The 19,348-nt window shown below is 40.1% G+C and overlaps 1 protein-coding gene across 1 annotated transcript in view; it reads left to right on the forward strand.

Moving 5' to 3' along the window:
- GASK1B (golgi associated kinase 1B) overlaps nucleotides 1–16,915 on the forward strand; it is a 34,792-nt gene extending 17,877 nt beyond the window's left edge. The window contains exons 4-5 of the mRNA XM_029077096.1: nucleotides 9,569–9,795; nucleotides 11,673–16,915. Coding sequence (XP_028932929.1) covers nucleotides 9,569–9,795; nucleotides 11,673–11,880 — 435 coding nt within the window. The 3' untranslated portion in view covers nucleotides 11,881–16,915. The remainder of the gene's footprint in view (nucleotides 1–9,568; nucleotides 9,796–11,672) is intronic.
- The last annotated feature ends 2,433 nt before the right edge of the window (nucleotides 16,916–19,348 follow it).

Consider the following 19,348-nt stretch of genomic DNA (forward strand, 5'->3'; position numbering starts at 1 on the left):
CCAACATTATCATTATTATTAAAATAAACAAAATAAGAGCAAACTACTGACACATTTCATTTATTTTTGGAATAAGACTCAGTTACATTTTTAGTTTTTACCATTATCCACCATTTATGATAGCATCTCTGGAGGTATTTTTTAAGCAGAGAATCATATCGATTCAATAATCAACTGTAAAGTGTTAAGACACTTATTAAGATCAGCAAAAGGAATAGAAAGAATATGGGAAATATTGGGATGATGAAGAAATAGAACAGTACTCCAGCTCTTAGAACAGTGCTTGGCACATAGTAAGCACTTAACAAATACCATTATTATTAAATAGTAATAGTCCTATTGAGTGTCTACCACAGTCATCACTCAGTGCATCTCATTAATTGATGAATGTTATGTATAAAGCTCTGTACAGAGTCCTGAACGGGCCTCCAATCTAAGAATAATAGAGGGTAGAGAGGATGACAACAAGGAAAATAATAATAATAATAATAATTAATATAAGATCAGGAAAGCATCATGGCAGAGTTTAGGCTCCTCCCAGAATAGTTTAAAAAGCACAAAAGCCACAGCCACAATTTTGTCAACATTCTAAAAGTGGAGAAGACCTCATCTGTAAGAATTTTTCCCACATGTGTTGGAATAGGGGCGAATCAGTTTCTAGTGGTAAGGTTTGTGCAGATTGTGTAAAAACAAAGAAAAACTACCTCCGTGCTCAAGTAAAGTTCTCTCCAAGAAGTCCACCCCTGACCTGCTGTGTGACCTAAGAAAAATTACTTAATTGACCTGTGCATCATTGATGTCATCTGCAAAAGGGAGATTAAGACTGGGAGTCACATATGGAACATGGTAAGGTCCAACCTGATTAGCTTGCAGCTACACCAGTACTTAGTAGTGTGCTTGGCACATAGTAAATGCTTAAAAAATATCATCATAAAAAAAATGCACTACCTTTCAGTGCATGGGGAGAGGGAAATGAACAGTAAACAATAATAGTGCCCATACATTTTATGATCATGCTAGCGTGCTTTTTCCATTATCTAAGAACTGTTCTTCAAATCTTCCTTCCACCAAACACCTGTTATGTGAAAGGCAAGTTGGTCATCCTTGGTGTGTTTAGTTTTATATATTTCATCTTCCGTAGTTTGTCATTAACAAAAGAGGCTTTAATAGGTAACATTTCATTAACACTATTTCAAATCCTCTGTTCTCAGACACTTAATACATTTTTGAAATACCAAACTGTCACTTCTATGTAGAGACCAAATGGGGAAAATGTTTTAAACCACCACATTTTAGTTTTGAGAACATAAGATACACATACTTTTTCCCAATGTAAAATGGCAAGTCATTCCATTTTAAATGCTCAGATAACTCAGAAATGAATGGACTCCTAGTGCTTCTCAAAGTGGGGAAGCTGCTGAGTGGTTGGGGATAATAAAACAAGTGTGATGGAACATAGTTTTCAGGTCCAATTTTCCTGTGACTTCCCATTAAAGTCAGAAGGTCATGATGATGATGATAATACTATTTCTAATATTAGATAATACTTACTATATGCCAAGCACTGTGTTAAGCTTGGGATAGATATAGGTTATTCAGATCAGACACAGTCCCGTTCCCACAGGGCTCCATAGTCTTAAGAGGGAGGCAGAACAGATAGTTAATTTCCATTTTAGTTGAGGAAACTGAGGCACAGAGAAGGTGAATGCCTTATCCAAGGTCACACAACAGTCAAGTGATGGAGCTGGGTGATCTTTTCATAAAACGACTGTAGGGAGGCAAAGAGATCTTGGTTTAGATCCATGGATGTGGATGCAAAGCCCTAGTTGTCCTTCACTTCCACTTTAAAAGGTTAATTAGGAAGCTACAGTTGAAGTTGGGATCTCACTCTTGGGCTGGGTATAAGCACGTTATGAAACAGTACAACTTCATTTCCCCGGCTTACAAGTTCCTACACCTCAGGCTTTTCATAAGACTTTTTGATTCGGCACTCGGCACCGAACGGGGTTATGTTTACCCTGTTTCATGTTATCTTCTCTGTTCAGAGTTTGGATGGATTCCAGAGTAATGAGAATTTCATAATGCCTGCAGAAGGCTCTACTCTCTGTGGCACTGTGTTAAGAATCCATTTACGTTTTCTTTTCCCAGCGTTCTGTAGTTTCAGTACATGCCGATCAGGGCAGGCCCTGACCAATCTAGATAAGGAAAGTTGATGGTATTTGAGAAAAGCTTCCCAGTCACAAATCTGGGTTCATTACTCATCTGATGACGAGAAAGTTTAGGTTTAAGGCCACCACGCTTCTGGGGGAGTGTCAGCATCTTCAAAGCAGTTATGATTTTGTTGACTTTGGACCTTCCCAAAGATCTCCTTTAGCTATGCAAAGATCAATTGCCACAAAAGCATGATCATCTCACTTGTGACCTTCCTCAGGACCCTAGACTGCAAGCTCTTGTGGGCAGGGATTATGTCTACCAATTCTATCATACTCTCCCAAATGTTTAGTACAGTGCTCATCCCACAGAAAGGGTTTAATAAATATGATTTATTGATTGACCCAGTGAATGAGGATTTTCCTGTTGAACTGTGCCCCAGATCCTAGAGTGAAAGTGGAATGAGTAAAGGGAGATAAAGGAGCTTATTGATGATTCCAGGCCAAGGGATGTCATATAAAGATTGCAAGTTCATCTATACAGACAAAAAACTTCAAGTCCTGAAGCAGTATTTCTTTGCCCTCAGTTTGCATGATGTGTAAACCTATCAAGTGTTTAAATGTGTGAGTGAATATGGATAAAATAACTTTTTCTATGTCCTGTGTGTTTATGCTTGTGACATTGCTGTTTTAAAATCATTTATAGCTTAGAGTCCATTTAAGCTTACTTTATAAATCTGGTTGTCTAAAATGAAAAGATGATCATTTTGCTAGACTGGGCGGTAGGCTTTCCTTTAATAAATCCTTACCAGGATGAATGGGTATTTCCATTGTACTGGGGAAACAGGGATGGAAGGAGGGAGAATAGGGGAACTGCGAGGTTATATTTGTGCCTTCCTGGGTTGGAAATTATAGAATGTACATTTTTGGCCCAAAATAGAGTCATTTGTCTGGTGACACCCTCTTGAACCCTTCTCTATTAGAGTGATGCTTGGAATCTGCTATAACATTGTATGATCCTAAACATAGCATTAGTCCTTAACAGATAGCACCAAACTGCGTCATAGTGTCTAAATTTTGTTGTTATTTATCCATCAGAGCATGGCAGGAAAACATGGGATGAACATTATGTCACTGCTTCTGACTTGGAGGAATGAAAAGTCTTTGCTCTGAGCTGAGCTTGAATTAGATGCAGTCCACCACTAAAGACTAGGTAATTTTTGGGTTGACCTAGTGAAATGAGCACGGGACTGTCCTAATCCTGTCTCTGCAACTTGTCAGTTCATGAACTTGGGCAAGTCTCTTACATTTATTGTGCCTCAGTTTCCTCATCTTTAAATGGAGATTAAATGCTTCCTCTCCCACTCTTGTGCCTGGTATGCTCTGCCTCTCTTCAGGCCAAACAAAACATCCGGTAATTACTGCCTCACCTTCTTGTGTTCTCTTGGCTATCTGGACACCATCTTCCCTCCAGTCACTGAGGACCCTTACCTCTGGCAAGCTCTGTACATCAACCTCACTATAAATTATAAATTATGTCATGTCATGGACATGAATGGCTGTTTTGCTATGCTTATGTCTGTTCTAGAGTCAGTCAATTGTATTTATAGAGCATTTACTCTGTGCAGAGCACTGTACTAAGCACTTTGGTGAGTGCAGTACAACAATAAACAAATATTCCCTGCCCACAACGAGCTTACAATCAAGATGGGGAGGTAGACAATATAAGTAAATAAATTAAAGATATGTACGTAAGTGCTATGCAGCTGGGGCAATTGTAAAGAAGGAGCAAGTCAGGATGATGTAGAAGGGAGGGGAAAAAGAGGAAAGGAGGGCTTAGTCAGGGAAGGCTTCTTGGAGGAGATGTGTCTTCAATAAGACTTTGAAGTGGAGGAGAGTAATTGTCTGTGAGATTTGAGAAGGTAGGGCGTTTCAGGCTAGAGGCAGGATGTGGGTGAGAAGTTGGCGGCGAGATAGACGAGATCGAGGTACAGTGAGAAGGTTAGCATCAGAGAAGCGAAGCGTGCGGGCTGGGTTGTAGTAGGGGAGTTGTAAGGTGAGGTAGGAGGGGACAAGATGATTGAGTGCTTTAAAGCCAATGGTGAGGAGTTTCTGTTTGATATGGAGGTAGATGGGCAGCCACTGGAGTTTCTTGAGGAGTGGAAAAACATGGCCTCAATATTTTTGTAGAAAAATACTCCGGGCAGCCGAGTGAAGTATGGACTGAAATGAGGAGAGAGAGGAGGAAGGGAGGTCAGTAAGGAGGAAATTGCTTGGCAGACAGCAGTCCCTGGGAGAGCCAGCTTGGTCCACTGGGCTGTCAGGGAGATTCCAGTAGGTCAATCTGAGGCCCAACGACATCCACCAAAGGCCGGTCAGAGGAAAGAGCCAACCATTGAGAATTTCTTCAGGAAGAGACAAGGAGCAGTGGGCCTATGAGTTCCCTTCTTCTTTCCCAACTCTCAAGTGTTCATCCTGGGAGAAGATCTACCTTCAGTAATATCTCAGTAATGTCTTTGGAGTCAATTCAGTCCAGCCCTGTCCCCCGAGGAACTAGCCTGTGGCTTATCACAGACACAACCAATGAAGAAATCCTCTGGCAGCACTAAAAGAACCAGGAAGGTCATTGCATTGCCTGTATCTCGAGTGCTTTTCTAACCATCTCCTTACCTCTCTGTGGCAAAGAACACCCACTATGGAAAAAGGGAAATCTCTCTGGATATTGGAGCTGGGTCCCCTAGACGATGGCAGCAGCCAAAGTAAAGTGGCGAACAAACTCTGGCTTGGATGGATAGACAAAACCCCACATGAGTCATCCACAGGAGAAATATCCCCCTGAGGGAAAGCTACATTTGACCTAAAAAGGAAATTTAAAAGGAAAAAAAAAACCTTTGTAGAGGTTACAAAATGAACCTAAAAATACTGTCTGAAGTAGGAAATTTGTCTGGGAACCCTTAGACTTTTTTCTGGTTGAATTTCAGGGATGTAAATGTTTAAGCTGCACAACTTTCCAAATGGCTGAATGGCGGGAGAAAGTTCCAGGTGTTTCACATGAACCTTAACAGCCACACCAGCTGGTTTGTTTTGCTAAAATTCCACTCGGGCAGTCTTTTCTCACCTTAAACGATACAATTACTTTAGCCGTGTATTCATTTACTATAGCAATGGTATTCTATTTGTGACCTCTTCCTTTAGAAAGCACTCCTTGAAGCTTTTTTGGGCCGGGGGGAATTACCTAAAGGAAGAAATAGACAAGAACTACTGGGCTAGGATTGCCACTGACTACTTAAAGAGTGCTTGAAGGGTGCCACTAACCCACAGCATACTCATCTCACTTGTTGGGTATATTTTTTTAAAAGCAAGCAACCTACTTTCATTTTAAACAGCAGTGTCTTTGTGACCAGGCTAATTGGCAGCTGAAAAGGTACTGACATTTAGTAGAGTGGATTTTGGTTTTGTGGTAGGCCTATTTTTGTTCTTTTTGAATGTGAATGGAAATGGAAACATTTGGATGAATTGCTGAGAAAGGCAAGAAGCAAAGGTTTAAGAGGCTGTGGAACTGAATGATGAAAAAAAATAATGTTGGTATTTGTTAAGCGCTTACTATGTGCAGAGCACTGTTCTAAGAGCTGGGGGAGAGACAGGGTAATCAGGTTGTCCCACGTGAGGCTCACAGTTAATCCCCATTTTACAGATGAGGTAACTGAGGCACAGAGAAGTTAAGTGACTTGCCCACAGTCACACAGCTGACAAGTGGCAGAGCAGGGAGTCGAACCCATGACCTCTGACTCCCAAGCCCAGGCTCTTTCCACTGAGCCACGCTGCTTCTCAAGCCATTACAAAAGCTGGAAGCAGCAACTCTCAGGCCAGAGAGTCCCAAAGTCATGGGTTCTAATCCTGGCTCTGCCATTTGTCTGCGGGATGGTCTTGGGCAAGTCACTCCACTTCCCTGTGCCTCACTTACCTCATCTGTAAAATGGGGATTGATACTGCGAGCCCCACGTGGGACTGGGACTGTGTCCAACCTGATTTGCTTGTATCTACCCCAGCTCTCAGTACAGTGCCTGGCATATAGTAAGTGCTTAACAACTACCGCAGTTATTGTTATTATTATTCTTATTATTAGGTGCTATGGATTGAGCTGCAGGAGAGGTATAGAAGGCAGAATTGGCTATTATTTGTCAGTAAGCTTGTTGTGGGCATGGAACCTCTCTACCAACTCTGGTATATCACACATACCCAAATGCTTTGTACTGTGCTCTACACAGAGTAAGCACTCAGTAAATACAAGAGACTAATTGGTTGAAGCATGAAGAGGAACAGAGCTGGGTTAAGTCCAAATTGACATATAATTGATGAGTGAATCAACGGTATTGACTATGTCAGAGTGCTGTACTAAGTGTTTGAGAGAATACAAAACAACAGAATTAGCAAAAACGTTCCCTGCCCATAAAGAGTTAGCAGTCTAGAAGATACTGTTCCCCGCCAAAGGTGCGATGAAATGGAATGGTATAACGGTTTGTTAAAGGAAAGAAAGGCTGAATGTGAGGAAAAATTTCCTCCCAGTGAGGTCTGTAATTGCAGACTGTACAACCCTCTGCCAAGGGATGTGGTGAGCGCTTCATCATTTGAGTCATTCAGAACTGGATGAGACAGAGTACTCTGAGGCTCCAGTGGAGGAAGCAATCCATTGCTGGCAAGAGAACGGCAGGATGACCTACATAGATCTTTCCCATCTCTAATTTATTTTGCTTCTCTGCAATCTGCCAACAGATTGGTGCAATAACTGCTCAGCAACTCAGTGAGAGGGTGCAGGCTCCGTGATGATTACCGCTCCCGTTTGCATGGAGCTTTAAGTGTAGTATCTACGTTGGCAATGGAAGTGGTGTGGAAAGAAACATCCAAATGTAAATAGGCCTGTTTAATAACCAGGGCCTTTGGCCTTGCTGATAGAAATCTCTCAAGACAGAGTGTTCCTCCTAGACAGGTGAATTTATATACAGGCTCAGATGCCAGAAGGGAAAGGTAAGGGGATGCTTACCCAGAGATTCTGAGGCAGATCTTGGCCGAAAAAGAGAGCAGTGGGGTGTGGGAGATTGGGTGGCAAGGGACCTGAACGTCTGGACGCAAAGTCTCTCCTCTGATTTTAACTTGGCTCTATGCGGATGATGCCTGATTTTGGAGAGGATTACGTGGATCCAGGTAGTACTAGAAATGTTAGCGAGAGTATTGCCCAGCCAAGCAGCATGGCCTAGTGGATAGAGCACAGGCCTGAGAGTCAGAAAGACCTGGCTTTTGATCCCGCCTCTGTCACTTGTCTGTTGTGTGAACTTGGACAAGTCACTTAAGTCACTTAACTTCTCTGTGCCTCAGATACCTCATCGGTAACTGTGAGCCTCATGTGGGGCATGGACCGTGCAATCTAATTATCTTGTAACTACCCCAGGATTTAGTACAGGGTCTCACACATAGTAAGTGCTTACCAAATACCATATTTAAAAAAAGGAAAAAGGTCACCTCTTCCCTGCCCTTGTCACTTCCATGGCAGTGGGGGGGAGGGTGAATGCAGGGTGGAGTGAACCCTCAGTTTCCAGGCTTTCCGTACATTTGCTCTCAGGCTGCCAGGTCCGGTGCTGTCTGGACGCAACCTGCCTGGAAATAAACCAGAAATAGAGAGTGCAGATGAGGAACTCTGAGGATCCCCCGGCCCTTGCTCTTGCTTGAGGGAGCGCTAGGAGAAGCAGTACAGGCCTCTAAGCTCTGGCAGGAGTTCTTCTGGTTTACTTGTGGACCACAATACCACATGGAACCGTTGAAGACCAGAATCCCTGAAAGCCAGCAGGTAAGGTTCAGCTACTCTGGTGCCCTTGTCCTCTGTAGAGGTAGCCTGAGAGGAAAGAGTGCTGAGGATAACATTCTGAGACCACATGTTTCCAATCAATCAGTCAATCAATCAGTAGATTTGAGCATTTACTGTATGTGGAACACTTTACTGTTTGGGAAAGTACAATAGAATTGGTAAATGTAAACCCTGGCCACAATGAGCTTACAGGATCCTATCTATGGATGATTTGTCTTGGACCTACAAAGACACATGACCAAATTGCATAGAAAATGGCCACATGTTCCCAGTAGCTGATGTGGTGTAGATGTGACCTAGTTTTAGCAATTTCCTTCCTTGCATTTTCACTGGATGCTCCTCACTTTACCCAAAGACATTTTAGTGGAAAATATTTACATCATCCCTAATTTACATCTAGCCTAGATTTGTCAGGTAATTTATACTGCCGGGGATAAGGCCAGAGGCATAAACATTAATCTTAATTCTGTGTCCTAATAATAGTTTTCTAATAATATGGTATTTGAGCTATTTTTATGGTCATTCTGTGATTTTCCTCACTTAATAAGTCACAATGAATTGAAATCAGAATGGATTTCAGGTAGGCCCAGTGAAAAGAGAATGGGCCTGAGACTCAATTAATTAATCAATAGTATTTATTGAATATTTACTGTGGTCAGAGCAAAAGTACTAAAAGCTTGTGAGAGTGCAGTACAACAATGTTGGTAGACATATTTCCTGTCCCCAAGGAGTTTACAGTCTAGAGGAGAAGGTTATAGTCAGAGGACCTGGGTTTTAGTCCTGACTCTACCACTTGCCTACTATAAATCTCTTGGCAAGTTCCTAACTTCTCTGTGCCTCAGTTTTCTCATCTGTAAAACAGGGATTAAATATCTGTTCTCTCTCTCTCTTGGACTGTGAGCCCCATATGAGGCAGGAACTGTATCCAATCCAAATGCCTTGTATTTAGCTCAGTGCTTAGTTGAGTGTTTGGTACATAGTCGAGTGCTTTTAATATACCTAGTGCTTAACAGCTACTATTATTATTATATTAAACGACGCTATATCAAATGAACCCGCTAGGTGCTTAAGCAGGGGTCTTAACATTTTCAGATCACTAGGGGGAAATTTATAGTGTTTGTCATTCTGTCTAGGCCGAAGGAGAGGCACAGAAGTTACGATTTAATGGCCACTATTGCTTTAACGGTGTAAACTAGGTCAGTGACTCCCGAAAGATGAAACTTTCCACAAACCAGGGAATATACCTCTGCCAAATGACGTCAGTGGGCGCTTTGCATGTGAAAGGTGGAGACACAGACACTGAGGAGCTGACCTTGTGGATTTAGAAAGAGAGCCTGGAAACACTTAACAACCATTGATGAATCATGGGGGTAATGATTAAAGTTTTTCTCTCTGTTGACTTAAAATAATTTAGGATGTGTGATTTTGGCAAGCCACATGTCACCACAACAGCAAGAATTGCTCACTTGAAATCTCTGTATTGTGCCAAAAGTAGATAGCACTTTTTTCTTGCTCTTTTCATTCTGCCTTCTGTTTTTGTTATGTTTTTTCTTTCCAGGTCTATGGTCGATTAGATAGCCACTGCTGTGGATTCAAACCTCGCAAGGAGGATACATGTGTTCAGGAAGGACTGAAGCTGAAATGCGATGCCGAAAACTCCGTGCCACTGATGCACATCATTCACAGAAAGAATGACCGGAGGCATTTGGTTTTTACGAACAATAAGGGCTTCTTTGATAGAAGCGAAGATAATTTAAATTTCAAGTTATTGGAAGGGATCAAAGAGTAAGTTTTAGCCTATAATACAATTTCAGTCTATGCATTTAAGTACAGTGTGGTAGCAAAGCTAATTAATAACTTTCTTATTTTCCCAGTCCCTGACTCAGCATCTCCCTTGAGCTATTGAAGGGAAATGTGTGTGTGTGTGTGGGTGTGTGTGTGTGTGTGTATTGTGATTCCTAGGGGAGGGATTTGCGAAAGGTATAGGGCAAAGATCAGCAAAAGAGATTTATAGTAGGCAAGTGGTAGAGTCAGGACTAAAACCCAGGTCCTCTGACTATAACCTTCTCCTCTAGACTGCTTCCACCTATGCTCATATAACACTTGCAAATCACCAACTGTGTCTCTGAGGTCAATGTGAAGATCAGCAAACCCTACCACTATCATCTCTTCTATACCAAAATAACCGTTGGTAACCATCCCCTTCCATTCCTCATCTATGCTTGTATAATACTTGCAACCTGCTAACTTCACTTTCATCTCATCTTTCATGCAAAAGTAACCTTTAGTAATCATCCTTCCACATCTCACTTGTGCTCATATAACACTTGTAATCCACTCACTGTGCTTCTGCTTCCTTACATAGACCTTACTACATCCCACATTGAAGTGCATTGGGATCTATACTCTGACACTTGGTATTCACCTCAAAGCATATCCTTAAATTATTTATATTGTCTGCCTCCCCCTCTATGCTGTAAACTCACTGTGAGCAGGAAACATGTCTTCCAACCCTGTTGTACTCTCGCAAGTGCTCAGCGCAGTGTTCTGCACAAAATAGTTCCCAATAAATACCCTTGATTGATTGCAGTAAGGGCGTGCCCCATTTTCCCTCAAATGACTGAACAGGTGAGGGCCAAAGATGTATTATCTCTTTGCCAGGGTCAATTTCGTGAAGGGAAACTGTGTTTTCTCTTACACAATTGAGTGCAGGATCACCGTGGAGATGCAAGAATCAAATGGCTCATTTTTGGGGGGCTTTGCTAAGAATGAGACAGGCAGCATATCAAACTGCAGTTGTCATTGTACCACAATTTTTCTACAGGACTGTTGAAGTCACACTGTATATCTGTGTGGCCACATTCAATTGTAGCGGTGCAAGGAATCCGAGGAAAGCGTCTGAACAGAGTTTTTCTGCTCTGCACGTTAAGGGTGCATCATTTTTGCCCACTCAGAAATGAAGGAGAGAATCAGGGTCAATATGTCAACATGCTTTAGTGTAAAGTTCCCAGGTCTGGAAATTCTGAGACCTGAGTTCTGGACTCGGCCCTGATACTGGCCTGCCATAAGACCTCTGGCATTTCCTTAACCATTCTGTTTTCATCAATAGGCTGGGGATAATAATAATACGTGGCTCTCGGAGTCACTGTGAGGCTGAAATGAAAAATTGCTAGGAATGCTTCTGCAAAGTAGAGCATCTATGTGGTGGGTGTCTTCGGGACATTCATAGAAATCCAGAGGACACATATCACAAAGGGCAAAGAGGAGGCAAAGCTGGAGCATTTGGTCTGTGCCCTGAGGCATGCTGTCTGTGTGCTTTCTTATATATACAGGGCTTTCTCTATGACCAAAAAGTGCTTGACACTACCACAAGGTCAAAAGCTAAATGATTATATGCAGCTGGCCATCTTCTCTTTCCCTCAGGGGTAATCTTGGTTATAGAAGAAATGTCACAGAGGATAAAAGAAGATTGCCTCTCCCCTTCCTCTCTGAGGAAGGGCGAGTGAAACACAGTTTTTCAGAAATCCCACACAAATGTTTTTTGGCTTAATAGCATAACACATTTATAGAGGACATTTCCCTCAGGCATAGCTATTGGTTAAACCTCAATATAGCTAGTTCTAAACAGGCCCCAGATTGAAATACTCTTTTATCTTTTTCAGGTTTCCTGAATCTGCAGTTTCTGTTCTGAAGAGTCAGCACTTAAGAGAGAAACTCCTTCAGTCGTTGTTTCTTGACAGAGTTTACTGGGAAAGCCAAGGAGGTCGACAAGGAATTGAAAAACTTATTGATGTGATAGAACAGAGGGCCAAAATTCTTCTTACTTACATTAATGCACATGGAGCCAAAGTATTACCAATGAATGAATGAGAGCTTTAGCATTTAATGAAGTATTAATTTTATTCATATATTTTAGACAGGATCATGTACTATTAATCAGACTGTTGTAGGAATATTCTTAAAAACATTCTGTCACCACTGAAAACATCTGACTTTTCTCTGAGATAGCCTCCATGCATTTTTTATTATCATTACCGATAGAATGGGGATATCTATGGTCAGAACTTCAACACTGGCAAAATGAGGCTTACATTTTGCAAAATCTCCAGGGAACATAATGCATCTCTATAGTTTTGATGGGTTATTTGCACAAAAGTCACCACAATCTCTATTGTCAATATAAATTTTTCACTGTGTCTTTGACAAGGCTCTAGGTTTTCAGGAAATACCTTTCATTGTTAGTCTATAAACGGCATTAATTTGACAGTAATTCATATTCTACAACACTCCCTCCATGGAGATTGAAATTCTGTCCAGTTAATTTTGGTGCAGAGCAGTTTCAAGCTAAAAATCACAGAATATAGGAAGAAACAATACACTAAACTTGATTTCCTTTCAGAAGTTAGAAATTATGACAAACATCATTTTTATGAGGGAGATTAAATATTTCATTATTATAACATAATTTCTTCAAATGTGTTCTTGGTGCTTAGAAATAATATGACCTAGGTTTGAAAGGAATAATCACACCTGAACAACCTCAGGATCACTTTCCATGTTTAGTTAAAGCTGATTTTGATTCTGTGGTATTTTCACCTTGGGACCACTGATTGGGGAAAACTCATGAAAGGCAACTTTAACTAAACCTAAAACAAGCATAGGAAGCGATGTCATTCTCTCCTCACATCAATTCCCCATTACTTGGGAACAGTGGAGTTTAGTTGCTACACCCAGCTCATTATCTTGGGCTTCATTGTGTAATTGAAAACTCCAAAGGGTATTTTGGGTAAAATAGCTATTTCTATCAATATTCCAAACTCTGTGCTCCAACCCCAGGCTAATCTTTTAAATTTCACTTCTCAAATTAAAAGTCTCAGTTTAGTTAAAAAATGTTCATTGAGGTGACTTCCATCTCCTCCCATTGCTTTCCCTTTTTGTTAAAGTATATAACATTTGTAACTTTGGGTGGAGAATATTTAATAACCAGATAATTGCATTAGAAAACATTAGAAAATTAGGAAAATTATTATTTTAAGATTTTGATTTTAATTTCAAATATAGTATCCAACAAAATGCAGTAAGTGCAAGGTCACTTTAACTTCACATTCATGACATTATATAGAACTCACCTTCCTACTTGGTGTCTGGTAAATGTAGTCATATTTGTTTCCTATTACAGTTGAGCATTTAAAATTAAATATAAATTTGAAGATTTCCTGTGTACTTCAGCCCAGTTGGTTCTATTACTGCTCTTTAATTAGCGTAGCTTGTTTATGAATAATGAATTGCCAGTGGCCAAGCCCTTGATCTTAGAAACTAATGCTCATTTTTTTCCTTCATAAAAGCAAAAAAATGTATTAATAATGAGAAAACTGTATGAATTTCAATACACTTAGATCTGCCTGACTTCCCAACTGCACAATCCATGGTTTATTTATAAATTCATGCATCTGAACAGAATATATTACCTCAACAGACACGGGAAGATTTGTTCCTAAGACATTCTACTTCCTTTAGACTTTTACATTGCAAAAGACTAACAACCTCAACAAAATCTAGAATAAAATAGACTTGTTATTAAAAACAAGTGTTGTTTATTCTATGAAAGAATTCATACCTTCAAATTTCTAGGTCAGTGCTTTCTACCATTAGTGTGGCTGTATGCAAAGATGCTTATTTTTGAACAGTGTGGAGGGATGCTTACTATATTTTATTCACAAAAAATCGTTATTGGCCATCCAAATATTGGTATAAGGATATACTTTTATATAAATCAATCCTTCATTATGCAACCACTTTTTACAAAGGGAATGGGAAAGTTACGTAGAATAAATGTGCTAGAGCTTTTAAAGCATGCTAAGTATTTAATGGCGGTTATTTAAAAGGAAATCAAAAGTGGAAGGAGCTGTCATAATTACAAGCTTGATTTTCCCATCAGTTAATATTTACTGAGTATTTGGTGCTAAAGGAAAAATAAGTTGTGGAAGCTACTTGCCGTCTACAGTAGGGTTTGCATTTAACTATTGCACTTTAAAAATATGTTGGGGGCTATTATGAGATGGATGCATCTAATTAATACCTTCAATCTGGTACTGTTTCTACTCTATTCAGTGACCTATTAGGTGTATTGAAATGCAGCAAGTCATGACAGTATCAGAGTAAATTCATGTTTGAAATAGTCCATGAGGCATGAGGCAAAGTGAGATATGAATTTATGGTCAGAAAGTTCTTAGTTTGGTATCAAGCTACAAGTGTAAGCTCAAAGAAAGCTAGGATTTTTAGACTATGGAAATCATTAACTCCAGAATGTGGTTTTAGGCTCCATTAGATTGACCAATTTGACTGGGACCTAAGGAGTTGATTTTTCTGGCTTCAACCAATCAATCAATCAATCAATCATATTTATTGAGTGCTTATTATATGTGTGCAGAGCACTGTAGTAAGTGCTTATAATGCAGGGATTGGGCTTGACTTCTGGAAGCTGATGGCTTGCATTCTAGACGTGCCATAGGAGAGCAAGCAGTCCCCAAATGTATAGGGTTCCTCCAAAGTTTTATGGGTCCCAAGAAGTCCAAAAGAAACCATTCCACCCCTAACACCCTCTTTAATCCTATCTGAACCTTTCTCCAGTTCTATAGAAGAATTATGAAGCTGAAACTCATTCAAACATAAAGAGGCATCCTAAGCCTACTTGAATCTCTTTAGAGGCTGAGGTGGGGACAGTTCCTATAGACTGTAGTTAGTTGCAACCACAACAGAGAGCGGCAGTGGATTATTTTTCCATGATGATAGACCTAACCCACAGGCTGCATTAACAGAAGCACTGTTGGACACCCAACGAAACAACCCATTTCAGAGATTTCATAGCCTATAAATATGAAACAAGGTGGAATAGCTGCATAGCCTTAAAATCAATTCCCTATATGTATATATCCTAGTGTATTAATCCTATTTCTGAAATATCAAGGAGGAGGTAATTACTTGAGACAGATGGCCTTTCTGAGGCAATTTGGTAATTGTCTTTCTGAGTTCATGAGAACAAGCTTCTCACAGAATCACACAGAAACCCGGTCCAAGTCCGTGCATGAGAATTATGCAGAGTTAACATTTCTTTTTCCGAATTTTGGTACGTTGGCGTCAGTTTTGGACAAGAGCTAAATGGATTCCAATTTCCTTTCTATAGCTGGCTGAATGGGAGAATCACTGTAGCTATCCCCATCATTGTACTCTCCCAAGTGCTTAGTACAGTGCTATGTGCACAGTAAGTGCTTGATAAATATGATTCATAAATGAAAATAAATAAATAATTGTTGATAGAATGTCATCTACTTCCAGGCTACGCATGATTAGTAGAAGAACTGTGCCTATTTTGAGTGAGACATAGCTTTCCCCTCTCCAAGTGTATTTAAGAGTACAGTACTTGAACAAAACAATCACTGTCAATCTTCCCTAGCAACACTGTCTGTCTGCCCCCAATTCATCCTTGGACATAGCCACTCTGGGGGCTGCTTGACCCCCAAATTTTATGGGGTTGTGCCACACTCCCCACTTCTTATCCCCAGACAGGAAACTCTACCCACAACAATTGTATCCCTTAAGCACTTTGATTCTCTCCCCGCCCTCTGCTTCAATTCACCCATAAGCATTTTCATACTTTGACACCCTTGTCCAGTCCCAGGCACTTATCCTTATTTTCTGGTTCTTCTCTTATCTGTTATTTATTTAATGTCTGCCTCCCTGACTAGACTGTAAGCCTAAATTCCATTGATAACTGCAAGAAATAGTCATTAACTTTTCTGTACCTCATTTCCTCATCTGTCAAATGAGGATTGTATACCTGTTCTTCCTCCTATTTAGACTGTGAACCCCATGTGGGACAGGACCTGTGTCCCGCCTGACTATCTTGTTTCTATGCCAGAGCTTAGTACAGTGTTTGGTACAGAATAAGAGCTTAACAAGTACCATTATTATCATTATTATCATTATTATCATTTCTAGTCACCAATTTATTTTCTCTTTTATCTAATAATTATATATAAGGTGGCTAATATTTTGCAAAGAATTAATTATAAATGTACAATGTTTTGAAAGTGTTGTCTGGGGAACCCAACCACTCATCCACAGAAATCCACTTGATATGCCTGAACTAAATGGTTTCTTAGGAACTCCAAAATGTTAGTGTGACTCTGGGTCTCCTAATTTACTACTAGGGCAATCTAGTCACTGATTTTTCTTCAAAGATGCATGTTTCAGTGCGTCATTCATTTACCTTCCCTAATATTTTTAAAGTCTGTTTTTTACTGATACTTGATGGACCATAACGTCACTTCTGTTCCTGTGTATGTTGGACATAGATTGTGGATTTTTTTCATGAATGTTGCAGTTAAGATTATTTTTTTTAGAAGTACTGTTTGACATTTATTTTAACTATTGCCTCCTCTGGTTTGCTGAAGCTGATTATTTGTTAAAAAAACAAAAAACAACTTACTGGATGACTAGACTTTTCGTTGAAAACATTTCCTGACATTTAGTACAGAAAGCTGTAACTCTTTCCCACTAAGCTTGTATATTCACAGGGAAGACTGTTAGAATTGCTGTGCTCACTATTCATCTGTCCCGTGGCCTACTCTGCCATAATCAGTCAATCAATCCATCAGTGTGCTAAGCACTGAACTAAAATACTTGAGAGAGTAAAAAAGACTTGATACACATGATCCCTTTTAGTCATGAAAACCCCACATCCTTCATCATAAGTATGTATTGTCACAGAGGACAGACAGTGGCAATGTTTTCATGTTCTTTCTTTCTCAACATAAAAATTCACATTCTAAGGGAAAAAAGTGGGAGAAAACCACAACTTTTCAATAGCAGTACAGCTGATTAAAGTATCAGTATTTTTAAAATATCTAGAGGGTCCATTTTCTTCCACAAGAGTTAAATACACTAAAATGATCTTTAAAAGGCACTCCTAATACTATGTGTTCATTTCAAAGTCACTCCTGTGACTATTCATTTCTTAGAGAAAAAGTAAAGTGCATTTTGATACTGTAAAATCGCCAACTGTTTTTGACAAAGTGTCTCATGCTTTTGAGACCACTGAAATTAAAACCAAAAAAAGAAAAACTATTGGTGCTTGAAGTATATGATTCAGAAAAACTACACTTTTAATTCCAGAAGAAAACACTGCTAGTCAGTCAGTGAGGTAGAGCAGCTGTGCTTTTGCAGGTTAACATTTTACTTTGCTTTAAAATACAAGTGTTTTTTGGTTCCAAAAGGTACATTCTGCATTAAGGTTTCATCGAGCAATTCTAGCTGCATCTGTTCGGGAGAACTAGACATCTTGTTCTGCATCATCATGTCAGGCCTTGGGGATTTGAAATATTTTAAATCTTAAAATTACTTTATGAGCCTAGTTGTCCAGAGATTAGTCTCTTCAACACTGGGAATTCATGGGAATAGAACGTGAATGTTCACATGTTTGCTGCACTCTTGGGTTTGAGAATACAATGGAGGTTTTTATAACTAGAATGTGGCCAATCCTCCCTACCTTTCCACTCAGGTCACATGCCACAGATTAAATGCAAGACTGTCTCATGAGAACTGCTAAACAGTAGATACAGTGATCTTTTGTGGCTCCATAAGACTCTTTCCTATAGCTCACTACAGATTGCAGTGTTGACAGTTATCAAAACCAGCTGGAGATATTAGAATACTCTCAAGTGCAGAAGCCTGGGCAGGATTTTTAGGAGCATTCTGAGTGGAGAATTCTTAATGAAAGCGAGCCCTTTGAGGGCTAGGGACCGTGTCTTATTCCCCGATTCTCATCTGGATATTTTTTCCAAGAACTTAATATAGTACTTTGCATTAGGTGCTCGATAAGTACTACTGATTGAATGAACAAAAGCTTCATCTGACTTCTTATCAGAACTGGGGAAAAATGGACTGGGCCACCCATCTATTCTTTACGGTATCGTTACTTAAACTGTGGGTGTGACACAAATGCATGCATCATAATGTGATGATATCACATGGAATCCAACAGACTCCCAATCCTGGACCCCTTCCCCCCGTTCCTTCTTCTAGATCCCTGTTCAGTTTCTACTTCTGATTCAGGCAGGTGGAGGCTGGGCTCTTTAAAATCTTTAAGCATGACCCTATGGCCACTCGTTCCTCTCCACTCCCTTCCCCCAAAAACCAGCATACCCTGATTTGCCTGCCTCACTTGTTTACCATCTGTATCTGATCTGGGCCTTAAACGGAACAGTTCTCAAACAGAATATCCTGCTCATCTCATTAGTCACTTTCTTAATTTTCTCCATCAACAACTTTGGACAGTGAGGTACTATTTATAGCCCTGGAATGTCCTCCAACTTTTTGGAGCAGCTTTTCAAGTACTTGCACATACCAAAGAAGGCTGGGACCCCAACCCAGAAGCACAGGCTGCCATCCCACTAAAACCCCAATCCCAATCTGACATGCCTCAAAATGAATCCCCAGGCACAATCAGGCCCATGCTGAAAAGGGGAGGAAACCAGGAGATAGGACTTTTTTGTGATATTTGTTAAGTGCTGACTATGTGCCAGGCACTGTTTGAAGCACTGGGGTAGATAAAAGGTAAGCAGGTTGCACACAGTCCATATCCCACATCGAGCTCACAGTCTTAATCTTCATTTTATAGATGAGGTAACTGAGGCACAAAGAAGTTAAATGACTTTGCCCTACGTTACACAACAGAAAAATGGTGGAGCCGGGACTAGAACCTAGGTCCTCTGACTCCCAGGCCTGTGTGCTATCCACTAGGCGACAGTGTTTTTCTAGACTTCCCCAGTTATGGAAAGCAGAGAGGATCAGAATATCAAATTCCATCAACACTGTCTTCCTTATGAATTTGCAACACAAGAGGAGATGTGAGATCAATCAATCAGTCAATCATTTATTGAGCACTCACTGTGTGTAGAGCACTGTCCTAAATACTTGGGAGAATATAAAATATGAATTTGAGGTGTTTGGTCTGAATGTCTGTTTCCACTGAAGGGCCCAAATAATGTTTTTTGTGCACTCGGATCCTTTGAGAAGAAACACCTAATTCAAAACCCATCTTTATATTTTATTTGCAGGTTGGTTCAGCACTGACTGCGTTGCTAGAATAGTACATATTCTGAAAGCAGCAAAAATTCAGAGAACAAAAGAGGGTAAAGCTTCCCTTAAAATCACAAACTTCCACTTCATTTTCCTTTGTGAGTTTTGTCTAAAGCTGAATCTGCTAGTTTGCAAGTAGGAGTCGTGTGCAAATACAACTTTTAGTCAATGTATTAGTGTGTTCTGAAGCAAAATAACT

The sequence above is a fragment of the Ornithorhynchus anatinus genome, chromosome 12, assembly GCF_004115215.2.
Source record: "Ornithorhynchus anatinus isolate Pmale09 chromosome 12, mOrnAna1.pri.v4, whole genome shotgun sequence".
Taxonomy (NCBI): domain Eukaryota; kingdom Metazoa; phylum Chordata; class Mammalia; order Monotremata; family Ornithorhynchidae; genus Ornithorhynchus; species Ornithorhynchus anatinus.